The sequence below is a fragment of the Bos indicus genome, chromosome 10 (genome assembly GCF_029378745.1).
Source record: "Bos indicus isolate NIAB-ARS_2022 breed Sahiwal x Tharparkar chromosome 10, NIAB-ARS_B.indTharparkar_mat_pri_1.0, whole genome shotgun sequence".
Taxonomy (NCBI): Eukaryota; Metazoa; Chordata; class Mammalia; order Artiodactyla; family Bovidae; genus Bos; species Bos indicus.
Genome location: NC_091769.1, coordinates 76,232,180 through 76,245,804, shown reverse-complemented (window position 1 = coordinate 76,245,804; position 13,625 = coordinate 76,232,180). Strand labels below are relative to the sequence as shown.

The window sequence follows — 13,625 nt, the reverse complement described above, 5'->3', positions numbered from 1 at the left end:
TGGCCAAAGTATAGGAGTTTCAGCTTCAACATCAGTCCTTCCAATGAACACCCAGAACTGATCTCCTTTAGGATGGACTGGTTGGATCTCCTTGCAGTCCAAGGGACTCTCAAGAGTCTTCTGCAACACCACAGTTCAAAAGCATCAATTCTTTGGCACTTAGCCTTTTTCACATTCCAACTCTCACATCCATACATGACCACTGGAAAAACCATAGCCTTGACTAGATGGACCTTTGTTGACAAAGTAATGTCTCTACTTTTCAGTATGCTGTCTAGGTTGGTCATAACTTTCCTTCCAAGGAGTAAGCGTCTTTTAATTTCATGGCTGCAGTCACCATCTGCAGTGATTTTGAAGCCCAGAAAAATAAAGTCTGACACTGTTTCCACTGTTTCCCCATCTACTTCCCATGAAGTGATGGGACCAGATGCCATGATCTTCGTTTTCTGAATGTTGAGCTTTAAGCCAACTTTTTCACTCTCCTCTTTCACTTCATCAGGAGGCTTTATAGTTCCTCTTCACTTTCTGCCATAAGGGTGGTGTCATCTGCATATCTGAGGTTATTGATATTTTTCCCAGCAATCTTGATTCCAGCTTGTGCTTCCTCCAATCCAGCGTTTCTCATGATGTACTCTACATATAAGTTAAATAAGCAGGGTGACAATATACAGCCTTGACGTACTTATTTTCCTATTTGGAGCCAGTCTGTTGTTCCATGTCCAGTTCTAACTGTTGCTTCCTGACCTGCATACAGGTTTCTCAAGAGGTAGGTCAGGTGGTCTGGTATTCCCATCTCCTTCAGAATTTTCCACAGTTTATTGTGATCCACACAGTCAAAGGCTTTGGAATAGTCAATAAAGCAGAAATAGATGTTTTTCTGGAACTCTCTTGCTTTTTCCATAATCCATGGATGTTGGCAATTTGATCTCTGGTTCCTCTGCCTTTTCTAGGGCCTGGGGCAGCTCTTCTCGGCTGTGCGTGTGCGCCATTGCAGCTACTGTGACCAACCTCTAGTTGTTCTTTAAATGCTTATTGTTGTAAACCTCATTATAAAATCAGTGAGAATAACATCATGTACAGTTCTTTGAGGCTTTAGAAGATATGTAAAAGATTACTCCTGCTATGGGAAATACTGTGGGATTACATTTACCTTCAAACTATAAAGCATTATATTCGAAACTACAATAGAAAGTCTCTGATTAGAAATATATTTTGGTTTTTAAAATTTATTTTTGAATATAAGTGAGGATAAAACCAATAACAAGATAATTATCTGTCCCTTAAAATTTTTTATGGTGGTGGTGGTTTAGTTGCAAGTCATGTCTGACTGTTGGGACCCCATGGACTGTAGCCCGCCAGGCTCCTCTTTCCATGGGAATTTCCAGGCAAGAATACTGGAGTGGATTGCCATTTCCTTCTCCAGAGGATCTTCCTGACCCAGAAATTGAACCTGGGTCTCCTGTTTTGCAGGCAGATTCTTTACTGACTGAGCTATGAGGGAATTGCCATAAACATAAACATAAAACATAAATAAAAATGTTTTATATATATATAATGTATCTATTATAAGTGACTGTGTTAGTTAGGTTACATTATATGGCAAATGGTGATGGGATCGCCTCTTGTGGTTATGTGAGACTCCATCATAGCAGCCTGGGGAGAGAAGTGGAGTCAGAGATGCACTCCTCCTACCCTGGAGGAAAGCAGACATCCTGTTGTCAAGTGCTTCTGGGCAAGTGCCTCTAGGAGCTAGGAGCAGTGTCCAGACTATAACTAGCAAGAAAATGGGGACCTCAGTCCTACAACTGCAAGGAATTAATTCTATCAATAACCTGAATGAGCTTGGAAGAGGACCCTGAACCTCAGATGAGGCCACAGCCCTGTCAACACGTTGGTTGAAGCTTTGTTGGGACCCTGAGTAAATTTTCCTTGAACTGTCTACTCATGGGAACTATGAGATAATAAATTTGTTTTATTTTAAGCTTTTAAAGGAATTTATTATGCAAAATGAAAAAGCAGTAACTTTAAGATTATTGAACTGAGCTTAAGTGTTTTCATTTGTAAAATCGGGATCATAGCTCTTTATAGGGAAGTTATATGAGTAAATGAGGTGCTCATGGAAAGAACCTGGAAATCAGTAGGAGGTCAGAAATGTTGATGGGTCAGGCTAAGAAGACATTGCTTCCTGTACACGGCCAGGATGGAGGGGCACTTGAGAGAGTGGTTTTTGCATCTCTCAGGTGCCTTTGCTGGTACCTAAGCCAACTCAGGACATGGCTGGCAAGTCACAAACAACTGAAGTTCAACTTATGTTTTGTTGAACACATGTTACTGGAATCTGGAGTCTACCTGAAAGGAGAGAGGATTATAAAATTTCATTATGTTTCAATCATGGAACTATGTCTTTTTGAAGAGGTCTTTAAAATCTGGTGATTATCAAGTGGTACTTCTTTTTTTCCTTGTTTAGTTTGCTGATTTTTTATATTCTCTTATTGACCAGTTTAGTTCTCTTAGCTATGAATTCCCACTAAAAAGTCATGTTAAATCCCAAAGAAAAATGTATGCAAAAGAGTACAAGGAGTTTAGTTTGCTGACCTGACACCAAGTACTACTCTTGAGGAATTTTGTGACTTTGACCAAATCAATTTCAGGTGATTGTCTCACTTTCCATGTCCAAAGAAGAGTATTTCTAAGTGTATCTCTTGAGAATTCTAAAAACATTCAGAGAATAGTCTACTGGTCAAGATGTAGGATATCAAAATATTCCTAAATTTCTTTTACTCACTAATGAGGCACTGATGAGGTTACACTTGGTTTTTATACCTGTTCCTGTAGCTAGAAGCTGTTTTCCTATTTCTCAGCTGCGTGGCTTTAGCTGTGTTGTTGACCAGAAAAGAGAATTATCCAAAATATTGTAACAATAAACTTCCTTTTTTTTTTGCTCTGTTGTAGGACATAATGATTATATTTGTCCAGCTACAAATCAGTGTACCATAGATAAGAACCGACGTAAAAGCTGTCAGGCCTGTCGACTTCGGAAGTGCTATGAGGTTGGAATGGTGAAGTGTGGTGAGTGTTCCCGTCCCCTTCTGTGGTATGTGGGACATGCTGAGAGCCAGGTCAAACTGGGGACAGTTTGAGGACCTGAAGACATGGAGTCTGGGTGAGAGGAGATTTAGGGCGCGGTAATTATCTTCAAGTGTTTGCATGCTGTCGCATGGCAGGGGCATTGACTTATTCTCTGTAACTGTGGAAGACAGAGCTGGGGTGAACAGAAACAAGTTGCAGGAGGCAGATTTGGGCCCAGCATAAGGAAGAACTTTCTACAGGTCAAATGGTCTGACACCGGAATAGGCTGCTGCATGAATTAGAGAACTCTAGCCACTGAAGTGCTCAGATGGGCTGGATCACCATCTGCCTGAGGCCTTGAAAAGTCCCAGGATGAAGTTCTGGTACATGTTAACAGTTAAAGCTGGGACAAGAAGGTAGACTACATTGTGGGTTACTGGGATGACTCACGCCTGTCACTCCATTAACTTTCTAGAACTGGAAAAAATATATATGCAGGAGTCAGAAACATGATAGACCTATGGAAAGCATATAGAGCATGAATTTTGTTCTAAGATGGTATGTGTGCATATATATGTGTATACACACATGTATACATGCATGAACAGACAAAGGGAAATGGGAACACTAGTGTAACAACTGACAATGATGCTTACAATCTGCCTCCTCCAGCCAGCTAACTCAATTCATGTGTCCGTACATATTTGCTTGTTTGTATGCACTCATGTCAACTCTGCCTAAACTTTTCTTATTCTTCTGCCAGCCAGTTTGGTGTAGCAGTAGTTTGGTGTAATTTCTCTCTTTGTAACTATTTGAAAATATATTTTTTTAATTCCTCTCTTTTCTGATAATCTCTTAGTAGCTCTGCCCTCAAACATTCTTTGTCCCTTCCTCTAGTTCAGAATTACAGCAGAGGTTCTTTTAATTAGTTCTCTGGCTTCCTAAAATCACTGATGTTCTCCATTTCCTCTGTAAAACATCCTGCCAATGATCTCCCAGTGGGTATTGGTTACTTTCATAAATGCCACTTCAGTTATATCCTTATCAGTAACCACTAACTTCTTCCCAACCTGTTTCTACTTATTGTAATTGTTAAGTTATATAATTTAAAATTGATGCAAACATATGAAATATGAGTAGGAAAAGATAGTTGTTCTGTGAAAGCTTTGAGTAAAATGTGAAGGACTAACAGCTGTTGGGTTAGGTATGGGTAAGATTGCCAAAACCTTTGACTGTGTGGATCACAATAAACCATGGAAAATTCTGAAAGAGATGGGAATACCAGACCACCTGACCTGCCTCTTGAGAAACCTATATACAGATCAGGAAGCAACAGTTAGAACTGGACATGGAACAACAGACTGGTTCCAAATAGGAAAAGGAGTACGTCAAGGCTGTATATTGTCAGCCTGCTTATTTAACTTATATGCAGAGTACATCATGAGAAACGCTGGGCTGGAAGAAGCACAAGCTGGAATCAAGATTGCCGGGAGAAATATCAATAACCTCAGATATGCAGATGACACCACTCTTACGGCAGAAAGTGAAGAGGAACTAAAAAGCCTCTTGATGAAAGTGAAAGAGGAGAGTGAAAAAGTTGGCTTAAAGCTCAACATTCAGAAAACGAAGATCATGGCATCTGGTCCCATCACTTCATGGGAAATAGATGGGGAAACAGTGGAAACAGTGTCAGACTATTTTCCTGGGCTCCAAAATCACTGCAGATGGTGACTTCAGCCATGTAACTAAAAGACGCTTACTCCTTGGAAGGAAAGTTATGACCAACCTAGATAGCATACTGAAAAGCAGAGACATGACTTTGCCAACAAAGGACCGTCTAGTCAAGGCTATAGTTTTACCAGTGGTTATGTATGGATATGCGGAGAAGGCAATGGCACCCCACTCCAGTACTCTTGCCTGGAAAATCCCATGGATTCCAGTCCTTGGGGTCGCTGAGGGTCGGACACAACTGAGCAACTTCACTTTCACTTTTCACTTTCATGCATTGGAGAAGGAAATGGCAACCCACTCCAGTGTTCTTGCCTGGAGAATCCCAGGGACGGGGGAGCCTGGTGGGCTGCTGTCTATGGGGTCGCACAGAGTCGGACACGACTGAAGTGATTCAGCAGCAGCAGCATGTATGGATATGAGAGTTGGACTGTGAAGAGAGCTGAACACTGAAGAATTGATGCTTTTGAAGTGTGGTGTTGGAGAAGACTCTTGAGAGTCCCTTGGACTGCAAGGAGATCCAACCAGTCCATTCTAAAGATCAGTCCTGGGTGTTTATTGGAAGGACTGATGTTGAAGCTGAAACTCCAGTACTTTGGCCATCTCATGCGAAGAGTTGACTCATTGGAAAAGACCCTGATGCTGGGAGGGATTGGGGGCAGGAGGAGAAGGGAGGACGACAGAGGATGAGATGGCTGGATGGCATCACCTACTCGATAGACATGAGTTTGAGTGAACTCTGGGAGTTGGTGATGGACAGGGAGGCCTGCTGTGCTGCGCTTCATGGGGTGGCAAAGAGTCAGACACAACTGAGCAACTAAACTGGAACTGGATGGGTAAGATTAGGGCAAAATCATCATAAACCTAGAAAGAGTCTGCATTCAGAGTGCTTTATGAGTCTCTAAGTTCTTGCTCTGTTTTAAGAAAGCTGAAACTGAAAATCTAGAGACAGCGTAACTTGTGACTTAAATTGGCAGAAGTGTTTAAAGAGAAATCCCTTGGCCTTCTAACTAAAGACTGCAAATAAATATATAATGTTTTAAGTAAAACAGTATTTTAAATTGCATATTTTAAATAAATGATTTCTAATATGATCTTAGGAAAAGGATGTTTTCAATGTGCTAGGATCTGTTAGTGGCTGTGGTTCTCTTGGTTTGGGACTGGGGCAGTAGCACATCCACTCCACCTGTAGGGGGCAGTATATGTGGTGAGAGGAACAGGAGGACTGAATCCCTGCATAGATGAAATCTCATTTTTTTGGTCTTATCAGTTCAGTTCAGTTCAGTCGCTCAGTGTCCGACCCTTTGCAACCCCATGAATCACAGCACGCCAGGCCTCCCTGTCCATCACCAACTCCCAGAGTTCACTCAGACTCACGTCCATCGAGTCGGTGATGCCATCCAGCCATCTCATCCTCTGTCATCCCCTGCTCCTCCTGCCCCCAATCCCTCCCAGCATCAGAGTCTTTTCCAATGAGTCAACTCTTTGCATGAGGTGGCCAAAGTACTGGAGTTTCAGCTTTAGCATCAGTCCTTCCAAAGAAATCCCAGGGCTGATCTCCTTCAGAATGGACTGGTTGGATCTCCTTGCAGTCCAAGGGACTCTCAAGAGTCTTCTGCAACACCATAGTTCAAAAGCATCAATTCTTCGGCACTCAGCTTTCTTCACAGTCCAACTCTCACATCCATACATGACCACTGGAAAAACCATAGCCTTGACTAGACGGACCTTTGTTGGCAAAGTAATGTCTCTGCTTTTGAATACGCTATCTAGGTTGGTCATAACTTTTCTTCCAAAGAGTAAGCGTCTTTTAATTTCGTGGCTGCAGTCACTATCTGTAGTGATTTTGGAGCCCAGAAAAATAAAGTCTGACGCTGTTTCCACTGTTTCCCCATCTATTTCCCATGAAGTGATGGGACCCGATGCCATGATCTTTGTTTTCTGAATGTTGAGCTTTAAGCCAACTTTTTTCACTCTCCTCTTTCACCTTCATCAAGAGGCTTTTTAGTTCCTCTTCACTTTCTGCCATAAGGGTGGTGTCATCTGCATATCTGAAGTTTTTGATATTTCTCCCGGCAATCTTGATTCCAGCTTGTGTTTCTTCCAGCCCAGCGTTTCTCATGATGTACTCTGCATGTAAGTTAAATAAGCAGGGTAACAATAGACAGCCTTGACGTACTCCTTTTCCTATTTGGAACCAGTCTGTTGTTCCATATCCAGTTCTAACTGTTGCTTCCTGACCTGCATACAAATTTCTCAAGAGGCAGGTCAGGTGGTCTGGTATTCCCATCTCCTTCAGAATTTTCCACAGTTTATTGTGATCCACACAAAGGCTTTGGCATAGTCAATAAAGCAGAAATAGATGTTTTTCTGGAACTCTCTTGCTTTTTCCATGATCCAGCAGATGTTGGCAATTTGGTCTCTGGTTCCTCTGCCTTTTCTAAAACCAGCTTGAACGTCTGGAAGTTCACAGTTCACATATTGCTGAAGCCTGGCTTGGAGAATTTTGAGCATTACTTTACTAGCGTGTGAGATGAGTGCAATTGTGCGGTAGTTTGAGCATTCTTTGGCATTGCCTTTCTTTGTGTTTGGAATGAAAACTGACCTTTTCCAGTCCTGTGGCCACTGCTGAGTTTCCAAATTTGCTGGCATATTGAGTGCAGCACTTTCACAGCATCATCTTTCAGGATGTGAAATAGCTCAACTGGAATTCCATCACCTCCACTAGCTTTGTTCGTAGTGATGGTTTCTAAGGCCCACTTGACTTCACATTCCAGGATATCTGGCTCTAGGTCAGTGATCACACCATCGTGATTATCTGGGTCGTGAAGATCTTTTTTATACAGTTCTTCTGTGTATTCTTGCCACCTCTTAATATCTTCTGCTTCTGCTAGGTCCATACCATTTCTGTTCTTTATCGAGCCCATCTTTGAGTGAAATGTTCCCTTGGTATCTCTAATTCTCTCGAAGAGATCTCTAGTCTTTGTCTCATCACTTCTTGCTACCTGTGACAGTGCTTAAATGACCTAACCTTTCTGGCCCTTGTTTTCCTTATCTCTGAAGCAGAGATATCTGCTTCACTGAGTTTTGTGAGGAATAAAGACCTAGCACAGTTTGTGGCGTTGAATATTACTTTCCCGTCCTTTTTCTCATTCTCTCGTTGAAAAACACGTCTAAGTTGGGAGCACCAGAGTTCAGGGATATACCTAAAATTTTCCTGGAAAAGGTCACTGAATTTGACCAAAAAGTCACCGGATAGAGCTAAGAAAAAGATTTGCATTACCTTTGGAGATTACAGAAGAAATGAGATGGGTTGATGTGCAAACAGATGGGTATTTTGGCCCTTTACTGACCATGAGGAAAGACCATTAGGAGTGAGTTTCATTAGCTGTGGCTTTTCTCCTTTTCCAGCCCTCTTGTCTGCCCTCCTGAGAAAATCCTTCATCTAGATTCTTCCTTCTATCTAATCTCAGAGGATTAGGGTTTCTCCCTGTATTCTAGATCCTCCTGCATAATTCCACTTCCTCCTTTCATTCAGAAATCCTTTCCCTTCAGTCAGCACCTTTTTCTGCTTCATTTCCAATCTTGTCCTTTCCGCTGAAGCATTAATAAGGTTGTTTAAATGGTAGAAGGATACCCACCCAGGCTAGCTTCAGAGGAAAAGCTTCATTATAAGAATACACTGCAATGCAAGCAGCCACCAAACTGATCTGAATAACTGTATATCTGATCTGTAGCCTTCTGTTGGGACAACAGCTCAGCATCTTTTGATGCCATCTCTTTATTTGCCTGCTGTATAGATACTTGAAAGTGATTTGTTGGGGAGGTGATATAAAATAGTAGCTAAAAGCACCAGCTCCGGATTCAGACCACTGATTGGGTTTTGGTCCTGCTTCTGCTATTTTCTAGCTTTTCTACCTTGAGCAAGTCACTTGAGCTGTTGTGCCTGGATCCTCGCCTGTATGTTGAAGATAGTAATACCACGTGTCCTCTCAGGCAGTTGTCAGAAAGGGATAAGCTATGTACAGTAATATACAAAGCCTGGCACATAGAAGCTTCCAGTCTATGATAGCTGCTGTGATCATCGTTTACCATTGTTGTTGTTGTCAGCTTGTTTTTGCTGGGACACTTTCTAATATGGAGCGCTCTTATTTGGTAGTTTCTCATTAAGCTCACTCAGGCACACTGAGTGACTCTGCCTAGGTTACAGTGTCATAGCCATAACCCTGGGAATGTCCTTGGTACAGAAATGTGAGTTCTTTGTCAGTGGCTTTATTTTTTGACCTTCTCAATTTCATTTTATTCTGGTTTATAGAATACAACTTGATTTACCTTAGGAGCTCTATCGATAGATTCTAAGGGCTTTATTTTATTGATCCTAACTTAGAACAGGGTCTAGTACATGGAACTTTGTTGGGGAAATTTGGTCAAATAAATTTGAATGTTGGGATTCAAAACCTTTCACTTTGTATGGAGTCTGTTTTGTAAACTCCTTATCCTCATGTTCTCCACAGAAGAGAAATGTGTGATTAGAAAGATACTCTCTTAAGCAATACATTTTATCCCATTTTACCCTGAAAGTATAATTTATCTTTAATAATAATTATAAATATATAAATTATATAACTATATAATAATAGTTCTCTATGTGATTACTAGTAAAATAAATTACATTCTAGGCTTTTAATTCTTTTCTTATTTTGTTCGATTCAGTTATTCCTAGATGAATAGAGCCCTTCTTTCTACTGTAATTAGCCAAGGATAAGAGAAATTCAGATAAATTTTCTTGGAAGTAAATAAATTTGCTCATACCGCCTAACTCATATTTCCCTTTATAAATGTGGACAATTGAATTTAGTGAACAAAGGCAATGGTGGGAGTATAGAAAGTAGGCATTCTGATTTTAAGTTTTAGATTTTTTTTTTTTAGGGAAAATTTATATAAATGTTGTGCCCATGCTAATGACATCCTGATTTGTGTCTTTTTAAATTCCATTTTACATTTTTTACATTTATATTTTTTACATTTATCAATGGATATTTAGAAATATTTTGCCTATATATATAGGGCTTTGGGAATTATATTTTTGTTACTGACTTCTATTTTTATTTTATTGTGGTCAGAGAATATGATCTATATAATAACAGTTTTAGTTAAAGTTGAACTAGTATGTAATAATTTTTTCAAATTGTTTTGATGTATATGAGTTTAGAATTATTTATCTTTCTTTTATAATCTACTTACGAGACCTTAATAATGATTTTTGTCTTAAAGTTTGTCTGATATTGACAGTAACTCCAATTTATTTGGTTAACTTTTGCCAAATCTTTTTCTGCTCTTGTACTTCCAGTTTCTCTGTGTTAGATGTATCCCTTAATAACCAGCCTATGTTGTTGTTGTTGTTCAGATGCTCAGTCGTGTCTGACTCTTTGCGACCCTATGGACTGCAGCATGCCAGGCTTCCCTGTTCTTCACCATCTGCCAGAGCTTGCTCAAACTCATGTCCATGAGTCACTGATGACATCCAACCATCTCATCCTCTGTCATCCCCTTCTCCTCCTGCCTTCAATCTTTCCCAGCATCAGGGTGTTTCTAATAAGTTGGCTCTTGGCATCAGGTGGCCAAAGTATTGGAGCTTCAGTCAGCATCAGTCCTTCCAGTGAATATTCAGGACTGATTTCCTTTAGTATTGACTGGTTTCATCTCCTTGCAGTCCAATGGACTTTCAAGAGTCTTTTCCAACACCACAGTTCAAAAGCATCAATTCTTTGGCACTCAGCTTTCTTTATGGTCCAACTCTTACATCCATACATGACTACTGGAAAAACCATAGCTTTGACTAGATGGACCTTTGTTGGCAAAATAATGACTCTGCTTTTTAATATGCTGTCCAGGTTGGTCATAACTTTTCTTCCAAGGAGTAAGTGTCTTTTAATTTCATGGCGCAATCACCATCTGCAGTGATTTTGGAGCCCAAGAAAATAAAGTCTCTCGCTGTTTCCATTGTTTCCTCATCTATTTGCTATGATGTGATGAGACCAGTTGCCATGATCTTAGTTTTTTGAATGTTGAGTTTTAAGCCAACCTTTTCACTCTCCTCTTTCACTTCATCAAGAGGCTCTTTAGTTCCTCTTCGCTTTCTGCCATAAGGGTGGTGTCATCTGCATATCTGAGGTTATTGATATTTCTTCCTGCAATCTTGATTCCAGCTTGTGCTTCTTCCAGCCCAGTGTTTCTCATGATGTACTCTGCGTGTAAGTTAAATAAGCAGGGTGACAATATACAACCTTGATGTACACCTTTCCCAATTTGAAACCAGTCCATTGTTCCATATCCAGTTCTAACTATTGCTTCTTGACCTGCATACAGATTTCTCAGGAGACAGGTAAGGTGGTCTGGTATTCCTATCTCTTGAAGAATTTTCCACAGTTTGTTGTGATGCACACAGTCAAAGTCTTTAACATAGTCAATGAAGCAGAAGTAGATGTTTTTCTGGAATTCTCTTGCTTTTTCTATGATACAACGGATGTTGGCAATTTGATTTCTGGCTCCTCTGCCTTTTCTAAATCCAGCTTGAACATCTGGAAGTTCTCAGTTCACATAGTGTTGAAGCCTAGTTTGGGGAATTTTGAGCATTATGTCTAGATTAAAAAAAATATATCTAATCTCAAATTTTTTCAGTTAACTTATTATTTGAAATAAACTTATTTGTGTAAGTATGTAAAAAAAGAATACACAGACACACATACATACATGCAGAAAAAATTTAAGGATGTATTATAAAAATGTATTATTTATAGTCAGTTCCTACTTTTCCCTATCTTCTGCTTGAAGAAAATTCCTAATTTCATGGTTTGGAAACTGAAGTCTGTTAGTACTCTTTAAAAGAAAGATGGATTTAGATTTAGAAATGGAATAGATGATCTTGAAATGGAAACCTAAAGATCATTTGGGCTGTTGTCTCTAAAAAGTCATTACTGATTTTTTTTTTTATTTAATTAATTTTAGTTTATTTTTAAAATTTACATAATTGTATTAGTTTTGCCAAATATCAAAATGAATCCACCACAGGTATACATGTGTTCCCCATCCTGAACCCTCCTCCCTCCTCCCTCCCCATACCACCCCTCTGGGTCGTCCCAGTGCACCAGCCCCAAGCATCCAGTATCGTGCATTGAACCTGGACTGGCATCTTGTTTCATACATGATATTTTACATGTTTCAATGCCATTCTCCCAAATCTTCCCACCCTCTCCCTCTCCCACAGAGTCCATAAGACTGTTCTATACATCAGTGTCTCTTTTGCTGTCTCGTATACAGGGTTATCGTTACCATCTTTCTAAATTCCATATATATGCGTTAGTATACTGTATTGGTGTTTTTCCTTCTGGCTTACTTCACTCTGTATAATAGGCTCCAGTTTCATCCACCTCATTAGAACTGATTCAAATGTATTCTTTTTAATGGCTGAGTAATACTCCATTGTGTATATGTACCATAGCTTTCTTATCCATTCATCTGCTGATGGACATCTAGGTTGCTTCCATGTCCTGGCTATTATAAACAGTGCTGCGATGAACACTGGGGTACACGTGTCTCTTTCCCTTCTGGTTTCTTCAGTGTGTATGCCCAGCAGTGGGATTGCTGGATCATAAGGCAGTTCTATTTCCAGTTTTTTAAGGAATCTCCACACTGTTCTCCATAGTGGCTGTACTAGTTTGCATTCCCACCAACAGTGTAAGAGGGTTCCCTTTTCTCCACACCCTCTCCAGCATTTATTATTTGTAGACTTTTGGATTTTGCTAATACAGTCACAAATGTAATAATCTTTAGTACATGCCTCACAGGCTCCAGAAATAAAAATCAGACTCATGTTCTAAGCCATATTCTATGAATAGACTCAGGTCTTACAGTGATTTCTGTTTTCATCCTGGTGACTGGGGGAACCTGATGCTGCATTGGGGAAGAGACGGGGAAAGCACTGTGTTATCTGCTCTCTTTTAGGCTCTCGGAGAGAAAGGTGTGGGTACCGCATAGTGCGAAGGCAGAGAAATTCTGATGAGCAGCTGCACTGCCTGAGCAAAACCAAGAGGAACGGTGGACCCATGACCCGAGTGAAAGAGCTGCTGCTGAGTGCCCTGAGCCCAGAGCAGCTGGTGCTTACGCTCCTGGAGGCCGAGCCGCCCCACGTGCTCATAAGCCGCCCCAGCACGCCCTTCACTGAGGCCTCCATGATGATGTCCCTCACCAAGCTGGCCGACAAGGAACTGGTACACATGATCAGCTGGGCCAAGAAGATTCCGGGTAGGGCCTTCTGAGTCTTAGCTTTAAATTTATTTGTAGAAAGGTCTGCTCCTAACCTTTATGGGGCACGAATACAGAATGGAGGTCTGCAAGCTGTGTCTCCTGTATTTAGCGGTTTGACAGCTTGATTTATAAGCTTTAAATGGAATACATCCTTTTTTCTTATCTTGACACTTGTGCCTTCAACACAGGTGGCCAGGTTTCAATTTAGAATTCTTGAATTCCTCTGAGTTCTGTACCAGACATGGCAGTGCAGAAGGAGTGGTATATGGCGGGCCCCTTCTCTTCCTGTCCGCCCCTGTTCCCCGCTCCACTGATCCCACACTACCTTGCACACACCGAATCCTGCCTGTTCACATCTCTTACAGACATTAGCTGGTTTGGCTATATCTCATGCCTAGATATGTTCTGGGAAGATAGACCCAGGGAAGAGACCCACCCATGCTCTGGATGTGGGTGTGGGGCCATTTAGGCAGGGAATTTTAAGGTCCTGGGACCTGGAGCATGATCTAAAAGAAAGAAAT

The 13,625-nt window shown here is 40.8% G+C and overlaps 1 protein-coding gene across 2 annotated transcripts in view; it reads left to right on the top strand.

Moving 5' to 3' along the window:
* ESR2 (estrogen receptor 2) overlaps positions 1–13,625 on the top strand; it is an 88,319-nt gene that overhangs the window by 20,254 nt on the left and 54,440 nt on the right. For both annotated transcript variants that reach the window (XM_019969036.2, XM_019969035.2), the window contains exons 4-5: positions 2,953–3,069; positions 12,802–13,101. In XM_019969036.2, the coding sequence (XP_019824595.2) occupies positions 2,953–3,069; positions 12,802–13,101 (417 nt within the window). The remainder of the gene's footprint in view (positions 1–2,952; positions 3,070–12,801; positions 13,102–13,625) is intronic.